The sequence below is a fragment of the Babylonia areolata genome, chromosome 13, assembly GCF_041734735.1.
Source record: "Babylonia areolata isolate BAREFJ2019XMU chromosome 13, ASM4173473v1, whole genome shotgun sequence".
Classification (NCBI taxonomy): domain Eukaryota; kingdom Metazoa; phylum Mollusca; class Gastropoda; order Neogastropoda; family Buccinidae; genus Babylonia; species Babylonia areolata.
The window spans coordinates 23678201-23693408 of NC_134888.1; the positions used below are offsets into that span (position 1 = coordinate 23678201).

General features: G+C 38.5%; 1 protein-coding gene across 1 annotated transcript; it reads right to left on the reverse strand.

Annotated features, from left to right (window-relative positions):
- Nucleotides 1-20: 20 nt before the first annotated feature.
- On the reverse strand, nucleotides 21-15208 carry LOC143289162 (dehydrogenase/reductase SDR family member 12-like). Its single transcript, XM_076598065.1, has 9 exons — nucleotides 15140-15208; nucleotides 14458-14555; nucleotides 13479-13695; nucleotides 12081-12176; nucleotides 10568-10655; nucleotides 8749-8810; nucleotides 6916-7114; nucleotides 6136-6273; nucleotides 21-5408 (listed from the first exon to the last, which is right to left on the reverse strand). Exons 2-9 carry the CDS (start codon nucleotides 14511-14513, stop codon nucleotides 5296-5298), a joined length of 969 nt encoding a protein of 322 aa, XP_076454180.1. The 5' UTR covers nucleotides 14514-14555; nucleotides 15140-15208; the 3' UTR covers nucleotides 21-5295.

The following is a 15208-nucleotide window of genomic DNA, read 5'->3' on the forward strand; positions in this document are numbered from 1 at the left end:
TAGGCCAGTGATTCCTCTGTTTGAAGGGAATAGGCTAGTGATTCCTCTGTTTGAAGGAAACAGTGACTCCTCTGTTTGAAGGAAACAGGCCAGTGACTTCCCCGTTTGAAGGAAACAGGCCAGTGACTACAGGCCAACGATTCCTCTGTTTGAAGGGAATAGGCCAGTGACTCCTCTGTGTGAAGGGAATATGCCAGTGATTCCTCTGAAGGAAACAGTGACTCCTCTGTTTGAAGGAAACAGGCCAGTGACTTCTCTGTTTGAAGGAAACAGGCCAGTGACTACAGGCCAGCGATTCCTCTGTTTGAAGGAAATAGGCCAGCAATTCCTCCGTTTGAAGGAAACAGGCCAGTGACTACAGGCCAGCGATTCCTCTGTTTGAAGGGAATAGGCCAGTGACTCCTGTTTGCAGGAAATAGGCCAGTGACTCCTCTGTTTGAAGGGAATAGGCCAGTGATTCTTCTGTTTGAACGGAATAGGCCAGTGACTCCTGTTTGCAGGAAATAGGCCAGTGACTCCTCTGAAGGGAACAGGCCAGTGATTCTTCTGTTTGAACAGAATAGGCCAGTGACTCCTGTTTGAAGGGAACAGGCCAGTGATTCTTCTATTTGAACAGAATAGGCCAGTGATTCCTGTTTGAAGGAAATATGCCGGTGACTCCTCTGTTTGAAGTTTTGGTATTGGTGTTGGGTGGATGAAGGTCAACATAATGTGCACACCTGCCAGTGCCTTAACCCCATTTGTGTGTATGCGCATGCAAAAGATCGATGTTAAAGGTTGTGCAGTCCATGTCAGTGTTCCATGAGACCTAAACATACCCAGCATGTACATCTCTGAAAACAGAATGTGCTGTATAAGAGCACTTCATTATTATTATTCTGAGCTGCCTGTATGCTGGGGAAAAAACAGTAGTTCATGTAAGTCCTCTTGTAGATCTACACGAGAACGTGGAGTTGAAGCTCACATATGCAGAAAGAAAGAAAGAAAAGAAAAGAACATGACATTCAGTTCAGTTCTAGTCATGATCAAGTTGAGCAAGTAATTAATATATACATATCTTTTTTTTTTCTTCTTCAAGTAATTATGCTACTGATATATATTGTTATACATGTATGTTAAATAAAGATGTTAGTTGGTTTTTTTTTTGAGGAAAATCCTGTATAATTCTGGCGATCGTTTGTAATGTAACGTCCACTTTGTTCTCTTTACATTCTGGTTAGTGTTGCGTTTGTTGTGTGGTTTTATCAGTTATTTTCTGGATGGTACAGATATTCAGTGTGAAATATCAGATGATTATTTTCTTGGCTTGTTGCATACCATTTGTCTGCATTTTGTGTTCATCTCTAATGAACAGACTGTTTCCTTTATCATCATTTTGACCAGGAATATTGCTTGTGAATTCACCCAAGCTGTGAAATCCAGCATGTGATGTTTAAAAAAAAAGAGCATATTTGAATGTAGAGCTACCAGTTCATTTTCATCTGAATGGAAAAAAAAAATGCATTCTTTGAAATTATTGGTGGTATTGCTGTGTTTTGTGATGTTGCTCTGCCGTTACGCCAAATTTTTTTTTGTTTTTGTTCATATGTCAGTGTTTTGTTGGATAGTTTTCAAGACTCAAGAATGGATCAGTCGGAACGCTCATGTGTTCAGATGAATGAATGGAATGACAAATGTTCACATGTATGACTGTGAGTACATTGTTCTCCACTTACCATTTACATACCAGAAAGAAAGAAAAAAAAAAAAGAAGAAAAATCCCCATCGGGATATTTTGTGGTTTTGTTATTAAAAAAGAAAAAGAAATTTTCCTCAAGCAGGATATGTTTTTCTTTTCTTTTTTTTCTTTTCTCATAGAAGACGACAGAAAAAAGGCGGGCATCATCATATACACAGATGGCTCAGTCACCAAAGACAAATCCTGTTGCGGATTCACTGCGAAACAAAATGGAAAAATAATTAGGGAAGAGAATGCCATGTACAAAGTCACAACCTCCACCCTGACAATGGAAGTTGAAGCTGTGACACATGCTCTCCAGTGGCTGTCATGTATTCATACAGCTGGGAACCAACATACTATGATTCTGACTTGTACAAAATAAGTGGAATGGGAAGCCCAGAGTGGTACGAGGCAATGCGCAGCTTTCACATTCAAAAGCTTACATGGTCACACTGCCTTGGACATATAGGTGTTAAGGGAAATGAGAAAGCTGACAGACTTGCTGGCAATGCAACAGCCTGCGGTCTACATCTAGGAAAATCGGAAGTCCTTAGGAAAGTAAAAGACTACCTCAAAAACTAGGTACAAGGCCATCACACCATCGATCATTAAACTAAAGAACACCAACACCCACAAATCAACACCTATCTGCACATGTCATGCATTACAACAATGTGCATATATGTGTTCACAGGTCCATTAAACTAACAAATATATCTGACACAAACAGGTTTTTGTTCCCAGCATCAATATGTAATTGCTGTTCATGTATAAATCTTCAAAAGCAGTAAAGAATGACACAAATCTCAGTCTGATTTTTACACAGATTTTCCAAAGCAGTTCAAGAATGATATAAATCTCAGTCCTATGAAGACACAGCAAAACTTGTCAAATAAATATAAACTAACTTCAGTAAAGTCTTGCATATATAAACACAACAACAAAAACTACAAAAAGAAGATTAATGTGAAATTTCACCGACACAAAACATTTTTAATGCATTAATCAGTATGATCACATCATAAAGTTCCCTGTGAACAGAGGGAGTGAAAGTATGTGCATCTGTATAGTGCATACTCAACCAGGCTGCTGTATGTTTTCTGGTTAATAAATTATATAATTATGTTTTCTGGTTAATAAATTATATAATCATATAAACACATTTACAAACACCTACCAATTCTCCAACTCCCACTTTACTGGAACTAAAAGCTTATAACAAGGGAATGACTTTATTTGTAATCTACTCAGAAACAGAAATGGTCTGTTAATCTGCGTCCAAAATCCCAATGGGATTTTTGATATCCCCAACAAATTAGCCTCACCTCAGGAGTAACAGGCATCTAACAGGTTTGATTTATTATATACTTTGTGTATACTGAAGGACTTTTTGTGTTCAGTCGTGTTCCAATCAGGTAACTGCTGCATTTCACAGCAGCTGTACCTTTACAGAAGGTAGTTGCAGGCAAGTTTTTTTGTTTGTTCCCCCCCCAGCAGATGTGATGTTGAGCTCATGAATCAGTCTACACACTTTGAACCCCCCCTTGAAATTTAAACTGAACACAGAAAAGAGTCAATAATGTGTTCATCATCTGACTTAAACAACGAGGTAAATGCAAGTTTAGATGGAAGGGAAATGGTGAAATATTAGTACTGAACTGAAGAAAAGACAACTATGAATAAAAAAAAAAAAAAAGGAAAAAAGGCAGAAACTTGTATGTACTGAGGTAGTGTCTTAACTTCAGATTATCACAAGTTGTGATCAATTCCGCCCTCAAAATTCAAAGGAGTTACTGACAAAGACAACATTTTCTTGCCATCAACAACACTTATCTTTTAGGCATGGGGACAATATCTGAACAGTAACAGTGACAAAAGGAAGAATTAACACACACAGCGAGAAATAAAACAAGAAAAAGAAACAGCCAACATTAGCTATGAATGATTAACACAATCACACCCTGAATTTTCGGATAAGTAGAAACACACAGGTTCACAACACAGCCTGTTCACACTCACACACTTGTACTGGTTATTCAACACACACATGCATTACACAATAAAAACCAGAGGCAAGGCCTTCAAGACTAGTGATACACTGAAAAAAAAAAAAAAAAAAATCCAAGCTTTTTATGTATTGAGTATAATTTCAAAATGTAATGTTTAAGATGAGAAAGATCAGTTTAAAGCGAATTAAGTCCCCTAGCATTAATTACAGAGTAATTTCCCTTTTTTACTATCTGCATCAAAACGTTTGCAAAATAAATATAACTTCCAGGCTTAGCAAAAGAAGTTCCTGTTTGAACAAAAAATGATAGTAATGACTGCTCTTGTTGTTGGGTCAGAATATCAGATCAAAGTGCCAAGTTTAGAGAATACAAAAAATATAAATATAACAGTAAATGCAGTTTGCATATAATTAGGCTTCATTTTTTATTTTTTTGTGCCCATCCCAGAGGTGCAATATTTTTTTTAACAAGATGACTGGAAAGAGCTGAATTTTTCCTATTTTTATGCCTAATTTGGTGTCAACTGACAAAGTATTTGCAGAGAAAATGTCAATGTTAAAGTTTACCACGGACACACACACACACACAGACAACCGAACACCGGGTTAAAACATAGACTTACTTTGTTTACACAAGTGAGTCAATAAGGGTCAGTAAACACACAAGCTGACATACCTACTATCAGGAAGAGCAGAGAAACGAACCAGTCATTGAAGGTTTTGACACATAATCCACAGACTCCACACAAAATGGACCAGGTGTATACACGCTGATCCACCTCAGTATTTGAGTGTCGGCAGAGCATGAGAATTCCTTTCTCTATTGTCTGATCAATAATGTATTGTATTAATTTTTGTCACAACAGATTTCTCGGTGTGAAATTAAGACTGTTCTCCCAAGGGAGAACATGTCAGTAACAGTACAGTGCCACCCATATACTTCTTAACTTGCTCTCTGTGCAAGTATATTTGTACCTAACAAAATATGTAATGACTCTTTGGTTTCAGCCTAAACACAACAGATCACAAAGAACAGTAATAGAGGACAAACAGAAAAAAAGGAGGCAGACTTTACTACACATCACAGTCTTTCACCTTCAGAACACTAGTCACAGTTTGTTGTGCACCACATTCCAACTTGCCATCAGGAGCAAGTCAAACATGTTCAACAGCATAATGTGTGTGTGCGTGTATGAGTGCATGTGCGCTTGCATGTGTGTGTGCCTGACTGAACAACACAGGATATGAATGATGAATGCCTAAATGCAGCGCTCAGTTGGCTAAACCCAGACAGGCAGCCTGTAATGCAAATGACCCTTTAAAGCACATAGAGCTTGGTCTCTGACAGAAGACGGGCACATCATAAGACAAAGAGGTAGGTAGCTGTAAGCAGCAGCATGAAAGCAAACAGCTTTCGTTCATGTGCTCCCTGTGGTAAACAGACTTGGTTGTCCTGAGAGGAATGAGTGCATAACAGCTAAGAATCACAGGCAAGAAAAAAAAAAAAGAAACAAACCCACCCCACCCACAAAAAAACAGAAAAAAAGAAGAAAAAGATGAGTGATGGTCACTTGGTTGTCTGTGCAGACAAGCTGTCCAGAATCTCCATCAGTTTCTCATGCTCCTGAGGGCTGGACCTGGTCCATGCTAAGGGTAAGTGGACAGGGACCACCTTCCGATCTGAAATGACACGGAGGAAACGGAGCATGACAGCCTACATGGCGGGAGTAAAAACTGTCAAACACGCCCACTTGTGCGCTGTACATGGGAGTTGCAGCCCACAAACGAAGAAGACGACATGGAGGAAGCAAAGATTGTGAGCTCATGTTAAAAACTTTTGCATGAAAAAAACAACAAAAAACAAATGTTCTCAGTTTAGTGATGCACATGTCTGCCTGTTGACAATATAAACAACTGTTATACTACCACATCAAATTTGAACTTTTTTTTTTTTTCAACTGACGGCCGATTTAAGTGAAAAAACAATATATAAAATGATAAGGAGGAAAACAATTTTGTGCATCACATTGAAACTTTTCCATATTAAAAAAAAATGTCATTTTCAATGTACACACAAGACGAAAAAATATACAAAAAATAGACTGGTCACCAAGGTATCACACAGCAGAAGCAATGTAAATGTCCAGAATGCATACAAAAACAATGATGGCATCAGGACATAGTCACACATAAAAAATAGAATCAAGCACAGGTACAGCATTTCTTTTTCATAACTTTGCACAAATAATGCACAAAAAAAGAAGGAAAGTTCACAAGTTGTGTGTGTGTGAGAGAGAGAGAGAGAGAGAGAGAGAGTGTATATGTGAGTGAGTGTGTAGCTGTGTGTGTCTGAGCGCGCTTACGCATGAGCGCATGTGTTAACGAAGAGAGATGCTGAGAAACCCACCTTGGAAGAAAAGTCCCGAGGGGTGCTGTGTAACACCTTTGGCGACAGCTAACCACACAAGAGTGTCTGCCCCCTGCTCTTCTGTGCGAAGCTTGTCCTTCATTTTGTTGTAGAAGCCAGGGATGGACGTCCTCACACCTAGGAAACATGCGCACACCAACTGGGTTACATTTATTACCAACGTCTGTTAAATAAATTCCAAACATGTCCATACAAGACAGACATACAGACAACATGTTTAGTCTGGGTGTTTTCCTAAAACTGCCTTCCTCATGAGCTGAAAAAGTCAACTGACCTGGGGTGTCATTGTTCCAGACAACACGTTTAGTCGTTATTTTTCCTCATTACTGCCTTCGTACCCACGGGCTGAGAAAGTCTACTGACCTGGGGTGTCTTTCTCTCAGACAACACGTTTAGTCTGGGATTTCCCCCCCATTACTGCCTTTGGACCCATGGGCTGAGAAAGTCTACTGACCTGGGGTGTCGCTGTTTCTGACAACATGTTCAGTCAGGGTATTTTCCCCCTGGATACCGCCTTCCCCATAATTTGCACCCACAGGATGAGAAAGTCTACTCACCTGGGGCGTTACTGTTTCAGACATGTTTAATCTGGCTTTTTTCCTATAACCGCCTTCCCCATAATTTGCACCCATGGACTGAGAAAGTCTACTGACCTGGAATGTCGTCGTCTCAAACAACACGTTTAGTCTGGGTATTCCCCCCCCCCCCATTACCACCTTCCCCAAGATTTGCACCCGCGGGCTGTGGAAGCCAACTGACCTGGGGTGTCTGCCCACCCGGGGTGCATGCAGGAGAAGTGGACGCCGGGCCACCTGCAGCTGTACTGCTCCGTGAGGACCACCTGCTGGCGCTTGGTCTGTGCGTAGGCCATGGTGCCGTCAAAGGGTTTGAGCCTGGAGAACTGCAGGTCCTTCAGGTCCAGCTTCTGAACCAGCATCCCTCCCGAGGTCACGATGACCTGTTGGCCAGTGTGTGTTTCAAACAAAATCAGTTTGGTGGTGTTGGTTTTTTTGGTGGTTTTTTTGGTGGTAGATGGGGGTGGGTGGGAGGTGCAGGTGGGAAGGTGGGGTGAGGGGGGTGGAATCATAGTCGTAATACATAACAAAACAATGCATGTGAAACAACACATCCAAACAGCCCACAAATCAATTTGGTGGGGGTGGGGGTGGGGGGCGTTGGGGTGTTAGGGGGGGTGGGGGGAGGGTGAATCATAACTGCAATACATAACAAAACAATGCATACGAAACAACACATGAAAACGGCCCACAAATCAGTTTGGTTTGTGTTTTTTTGCTGGGGTGGGGGTGGGGGTGTGCGTGGGTAAAGGTGGGGGGGGGGGATCATAATCGCAATACAAAACAAAACAATGCATACAAAACAACACATGGAAACAGCCCACAAATCAGTTTGGTGGGTGGTGTTTTTGGTGGGGTGGGAGTGGGGGGGTGGTGGTGAATGGGGGGAGGGTGGAGAGGGGAGAATAATAATCACAACACATAACAAAATCATAATACGAAACAACACATGGAAATCAATGCATACAAAAAACAACAACAAACACACATGTAAATCAGTATGTTCGGAATTGTACATGCTAAAAAAAATATGTTCCTTTATTTTACAACATTCCTCTTTTATCCACGCACACACACCCTCTTGTCCTCTAACACCCCTAATACACAAACTCGTTACATGTTTAATATCACTGAAAGTGACAAGACCTTAATTTAAAGAAAGAACAAACAGATCAATACGTATATAAATCAACATAAACAAATCAGTACATAGAAATCAATACCTTCAAAACAATACACACAAATCAATACAAACAAATCAGTACATACACATCAATTCTTTCAATATTATACATACAATTCAATAAAAAAACAAAACAAAACAACAACACATGAAACAATAATCATATACAAAACAAAACAAACAAAATACATTAAAATCAATACAAACAATTCAGTACAATAAAAAATCAATATATACAAACAAGTGCATTACAAACAATACATTCAAATCAATATAAATCATCACATATGAAATAATACATGCAAAATCAACCCATACAAAAGACAACAACAAATCAATACATAAAAAACAACACAAATAAAACACATATGAAACAACTCACCCAAATCAAAACAAACAAAGCAATACATACAAATTAATACAGTACCAACAGAGCCTGCTATAGGGGATGACGGCGAAGACAGGTCTGAACATTCCTGGGAGATAAGGTATAAAAACTATCTCCACACTTAAATCACTGCCACAAGTATTCAAACCCAAGACCTGATGCTTGAAAATCCAATACTCTAACCACTCAGCTAACATATTTATCAACGCAATGTGGCTACTTTTAACCCAATGCTACAAGTGTTTGAACCCAAGATCTACTGCTTGAAAATCCAATACTCTTACCGCTCAGCTACCGTGTTTATCAACACAATGTGACGACTACTTTTCTTCGTTATCAGTTGTTATTGTTATCAGTCAGTGTTGGACAAAACCAGGTCTGCTCACAACACTCAGCACAGCGAATATACAGTTTAAACAAAAGACTAACATAAAAAATACACTCACAACTCTGGGATCCTCATACTTCGACAGGATTGGAATGAAGGAGGTGGTCATAATGTGGGTACCTGGACAAAATTTCACCTTGGGTTTCAAGAAGTCAAAGCGTGTGAACCGATCCATATACGCTAAGCCACATCTGCTTAAAAAAACCCACCAAACAAACAAAAAACAGGAGCAAATGCTTGACCTATGTGTCAGGGAGCGAAATGCACAATTTTTGTGTGCTCCTTTCTGATTGGTCGGACGGGACAGTTGGAAGTTGGGATGAGTAGTCAATGGTTCGACTTCACTTTCTGGTTTGAGAGAGAGAGATGTGAACACGAAATTTGTTGAGGGAATGCTGTAGGATGAAAGTAGGATGAATGTATCTAAAATTTGAAGTGCCAGACTGTTGAGTACCAGCAACCCTCCTTGTGTTATTTTGTTCAGCTGGCTCCCTCCTCAGGATTCAAAATGTAAGTTTTGGTTCTTCGTTTGAGCTCGTCTTTTATTGCTATGTCCAGATCTAAAGTGATGTTGAATTTCTGAAGTAGGTTAGGAACTGAACTGAATGAGAGAGTGTTAGGCCAGTGGTAAGAATGTGTTTGCGATTATATTTGTTGTGGGAAAGGGGTTCCGGAAGAATAAATGTGCAAGAAAGGAAGATGAAAATGATTTCGTTATTGTCTTTGATTGGAACTGGTATGCCGAAGATGTGAGCCTGGGTATGTGTTCCATTTTTATATGTAACAGAAATCTCATTTGTGACACTATGCATAAACCCAATGTGCCTATCAGGCCTTGAGAGCCTACCCTAGGTTTGTATGAAATATTAAATTTGGAATACAATAAAACAAATGAACAAAAGAAACAAATAAGTAAACATATTTAAACAATATATATATAACAGAAAATGAGTGAAATAAAATAAGAATGGGCTACGTTCAGTAAACCTGCTCACACCCACTCATGCATGTGTACTCACACAAGCGTAAAATACTAACAACGCATTCACACACACACACACATATGCAGAGATACATAACACACATACAACAGTTTGCTAACACACATACATCAGTTTGCTGTCTCTGGACAGAAAACAATGTCATTACAATTAGCATGCGTGTCGGAAAGATTTTAGCAGTGTGTTGTTGCTGAGACTGTGCAGCATGTCAATTCAATTTATTCATGTCACTAATAGTAACACATCAATTTTACTATGATAAACCTGCAAAAGTCCAGGTAAATAGTTTAAATGAGAGTTCATCAGTTACTGTGACTGGCAAAAGTGTTAACAAGTTTGAACAGTCCAACAATTACAACAGTACTGTGAAACTTAACAAATAAAACAACTTACATCAGGTGCTAAACATTTAAATGTGAACTTGTAACAAGTCTGGAACAACATATCCCCGTTGACCCATTTGACCATGCTTGATGAATTACCAATAATACAATCACTGCATTCTTCCTATCACTTAAAAAAAAAATCTTTTTAAAATTTCTTCTTCTATTGGGTTTCATATCTTTTATTGTTCTAAACTAATAATTTGAATCAAGTCATTAATAAACAAGAATGAAAAAAACAAAAAGCAAAAGTTCTTCATTTCATCTCCACACTGAAGCATACGATTTTTTAATACATTAGGTGGTCAGACATATAATTGTGGTACAGCAAACACACACAGATGCATGCACATTCTCAGACATACACTCTCTCTCTCTCTCTCTCACACACACACACACCATTCACATAATGCACACAAAAAGGGGTACAAACATACACACACATGTATACACAATTTGGAGACATGGAAAGAGAAATAAAACGCAAGCTGACCTAATGTGTTGGTGGCAAAGGTGACTTCCAGATCATCCTCAGTGAACTGTCGTTCAGTCTCCGTCAGCAGCACACCTGCATTGTTTATCTGGCACCAAAACATTTGGCAATTTGATTCTTACTGTCCTGTGAATGCCTAAGTCTGTGCAGTACAGGTGATTTCAGAATGCTTGTTCTCATACACTGATAACCATTAAAAAAAAATTTTTCTTCTTCTTCTTATTTTTTATTTATTTTATTTTATTTTGTTTTATTTTATCTTATTTTATTTATTTATTTATTTATTTATTTATTTCTCAAGGCCTGACTAAGCGTGTTAGGTTACACTGCTGGTCAGGCATCTGCTTGGCAGATGTGGTGTAGCGTATATGGATTTGACCGAATGCAGTGATGCCTCCTTGAGCTACTGATACTGATACTGATAACCAGCAGTATCAAAATGGTTCTGGTGTATTTTTTTTAAACAAGATGTTGTGTGCTTGAATACTCATGCAGCAACGAATTTAACAAACCCCACAAGTTGAACTTGTAATTATAGGTATAATGTGTCATGTTTTCATGTTTCAATCCAGTAAGGAAAAAGAACTCAAATAAACAAACTAGGGGTAAAATGAAAAATGAGAAATTCTGCCAAGCCTTTCACCAATTTGTTTTTAATAAAACGACAAATAAATGACTACGAAAATGTCTCTCAGACAACCAGGGCAATCAAGTCATCATCATTCCTGGAAAATTTTGAAAAACCAGAAATACTGAAATTGCTTAGCAACATCTGGATTTGCACAGATTAAGAATACTATACACAGTAACACAAATATCATATATTATTTAATGATTCTGAAAAGGAATTTTAACTATACATTTATTTCCAAAACTACAAATCCAATATCGATATGTTCAAGGGACACCCTCAACATGATTTATATTACAGGAAATTTTCTATCTAAAATTACGTTTAAATAACCTACTTACCATGACCCAACTAGTGCAGACTCCGACAGGGGTCTGACATTCCTGTCCTGTGCAAACTACTATCTGCCTATGCAGAGAAAATGAAAGTAACTACGGCCGATAACCTCCCGGAAGTAGGTAACCTCTCCTTTGTCCCGCTGGCTAGCGCCCTCTTTTGACGGCAATATGCCATCACCAGCGCAGCGAGCAGGGAGAACAGGAAGCGGGGAGGACGGGAGGGTCTATTTCAGAAGTCATCTGATCTATTTGTCTTCATTCTAAAAAGGAAAGGGAAAAAAAAGAAAAAAAAAGAGAGGACAAATCCAGAATGTTTAAGTCTAATATGAAAATGTCAACACTTTTTTTTTAATGCATGTGCTCTATTGAATGTGGATTCCTGGTTGGTTTCTTCATCAGTTTTTTCATTCTTGTTTGTTTGTTTCCACCCTACACCCCTGTTTTATGTATTCATTTATTTCCTTCTCCAAACAAATGTGGAATAAATACTGAAAAAGAAAAGAAGAAGAAAACGACAAAAAAAGAAAAGGCCTGTGTTCCTTACCAGCACATGAAGTGGTTTACCACTTTCCTCAAAAGACTGAGCAAAAGCAGCGATGGCTCGGGGTTTGGAAATGTCCAACTCATGGAGGTACACATTCTGCACATAACAAAACAAAAAAACCCGTTCTGTTGACAAAGAAGAAAAACAACAAAAAACAAACAAACCCACACACAAGTGCTCACACAGACAAACTATATGCATGAATAAGAAAATAAGTGAACTTTGAAGACACACACACATTATCTCTCTCTCTCTACCCCCATCCCACGCACATTATTTATTTAAAAGTACATCAACTAACTGTATTTTGAAAGACTGTATCATAAGCAGCTTAGTTGTCAGTCTGCAACAGCTTCCAGTGAACATACAACCAGCAAAAATGACACACTCCCATCTTTCAGCAAATTCATTATTTATATCAACCACAAATTATCACTTATTATGACTTCCTTGTTTACATTTTATACTGGATATAAGTTCTTGTGAACACAAGTTGCCAAAATCATCACCATCATTGTACTTTTAGTTAATGGGAAAGGAAATACTAAGTACAGTTTTGGATATATACTCATAAAGACTTTATATCTATTTTGATGGGTAAATTGTGTGAATGTGAATGTCAAATTTTAAAAATGAAACCAATTGTAAATGTATTTTTGGAGCAAATATTTAACCTTTTAACCTCTATTTTTTAATAATTTTCACACAAAAATATCAATCTGTAATTATCCCTTTAATTATCTTTTATTTGTTTTCATTTTTGTTGTTTATTTCTTTTTAAAAAATTAAACTTACTGCTGAGACCAAACGAATCCATTAGCAAAAAACAACTAGAGAAAGCATGATCCTCACAATGTACTCTGTGCTGTACAAAATAATAAAAAATAATGATAATGACAATATCACACTCCTTGTATTCATAGTTACCAATTTTCAAAATGATCAAACTCATCACCTTGAAATCTACAAAGCAATAGAAATGATGATAAGAGTTGTATTAAACTTGCCACTCTGTGGTCTAAAAACAAATAATGTATTTTATGATAGTCAGTCGTGTCCAACTATGACCATCAGAACAGCAGACGAGGCAACTGCTGCCCCAACTATCCAGGCTAGAATTTGATTATAGTGGAGAATGTCTTGCCCAGGGTACACCCCCTCTCTCTTGGCCAAGAGGGTTTTAGGGCAGTTGGTGCTGGGATGGTTCTCAAAAGCCAACTAGCCCCCAAGGCTGCAGCACTAGGAACTAGTGCAGTCTTGCCTCCTGGTTTCAGTGTTAGTCCTTCACTAAAGACTAAGCTGTAAATGACTGCCCATTGTGATGGAGAAACCACTGATCTTACAGCTCTTTGCTCTTTGCCAAATGAAAGATAATGTCAATCAAACTTACTAACTTACTGTATTGCCTGAAGCCTCCAGGATTTCCTTCAAGGCCTTCTCTCCCCTCTCTCGGTTCCTGCAGACCATGTGAACCACGCCCCCAAGCTTAGCGATGGTCAGGGCCGTCGTCTTCCCGATGCCACTGTTTGCTCCCGTGATCATGAAGCTGCGCTGACTGATGTCCACTTTGAGGTCATCTTGTCCAAAGTACACACTGGCCTTTTCATAGCCACTCCTGCAGCAGACAAACTTCCACTGACAGAAGACAAACACTGTGTGAGGAATGGTTTCCACCAGACAATTTCGGAGGTCAGGCGTGGGGAATATCCATCAGTGAAAAAAGCAAAATACAAAGAGTGTGCGTTTGAAAAGATTCCTTAAAAAAAACAACAACAAACAAAACTATAAATTTTTTTAATCATTTAAAAAGACTCCTAAAAAAAAAAACCACACACAAAAAAACGCAATATTATTTATTCAATTATTTGCCCAAAGCATTTCTAGTTCCAAATATTCTTTTAAAGCCAACAATCTGTATATGAACAAACAAACAAAATATATTCATTTATTGAGATATCTTGCTATAGCGCATATTCTTGAAGCTCAATGCCCTTTAATTTACTATAAAGTATAATGCTAAAAATTGTATTTTGTTTTAATGAGTTTGGGCTTTTTTTTATGGGAGGGTTAGGGAGTGGGGGTGGGGGCTGTTGTTATTATTCCACAATCTGCACTCTTCAAGAGGCATCATGGGTACCCCAATCCTGAATACAGTCTGGCTCTGAACAAGACTATGTACACAATTATTGTTGTCGCAGACGGTAGTACAAATAACAGATGTATAATCCCCTGGGTGTGTTAACCCGGAACTGGTATTACTTAAAACTACCAAAGTGATTCAGTAGCAATGCAATGTATCCTTTGATGTGTGGCCTCATGGCTAGGAAAGGAGAAAAGAAAAGAGAAACATCAACCCTGATACAAATCACAAACTTACTTCGTATATTCTCGGAGGCCCTTGGTAAACCACACGACATTTCTGAAAAACGTCATGGTTTTCCTGTCCTCGGGTTCAAGCTTGGTTTATTGTGCTGACTGAAACAAGTGGCAATGCACAACACATCTGATCACAAAGTATGGAAAATGGGAGTAGGAGCGGAGGTGGGGGGCAAAATGGGGGAGGGGAGGAATCTTCCATTTATAAACATTCAAATTCATTCTGCATAAAAAAAAAGTTTTTGTAACCATCACTAAGACAGTAAGAGTCAAATGATTTTTTTTCCGTGATATATTGGTGTCATTCTGGTGTATTTTGTGGTTGCTCGTGCTTTTCACAGTATATTTCCATCAACTTCGGACACAATCACTGAATCAGGAAGAACATAAATGACACAGATACTACAAAAAACTACGATGGTGATAACTTGCTACGGTTTCGCTTCGCCATTTCTGATATAATCGTTCTGTCCTTATCTGCAAGTTGTTCCCGATAACCTGCCTGATTTTCGCTTACATAACAAATATCCAATGGTGTTCTGAATAAGTAAAATCGTTTTCATCTTTTACAATCCCCTGACAATAAATATTAAAAATGTCTTCGTTATACCACTGTACGTGCACTGAAGATCTAATATTTCAATGTCCTGATCTTTGTAAATATATGTTAACGCTAGGCAAACCTGCGCAGGCTGCTCGTGGACTGAGTGAACACATGCAGAGGGTGTGTACTCTTGTTTACAGACTGACCT

Bases quoted from the DNA above. Each gene is read 5' to 3' on its own strand.
- LOC143289162 (XM_076598065.1), bottom strand. From the start codon at position 14,513: ATGACGTTTTTCAGAAATGTCGTGTGGTTTACCAAGGGCCTCCGAGAA. The intron at 13,696-14,457 runs GTAAGTTTGTGA...TGTCTGCTGCAG, and splicing joins GGCCTCCGAGAATATACGAA to GAGTGGCTATGAAAAGGCCA. The intron at 8,811-10,567 runs GTCAGCTTGCGT...AATTTTGTCCAG, and splicing joins CTTTGCCACCAACACATTAG to GTACCCACATTATGACCACC.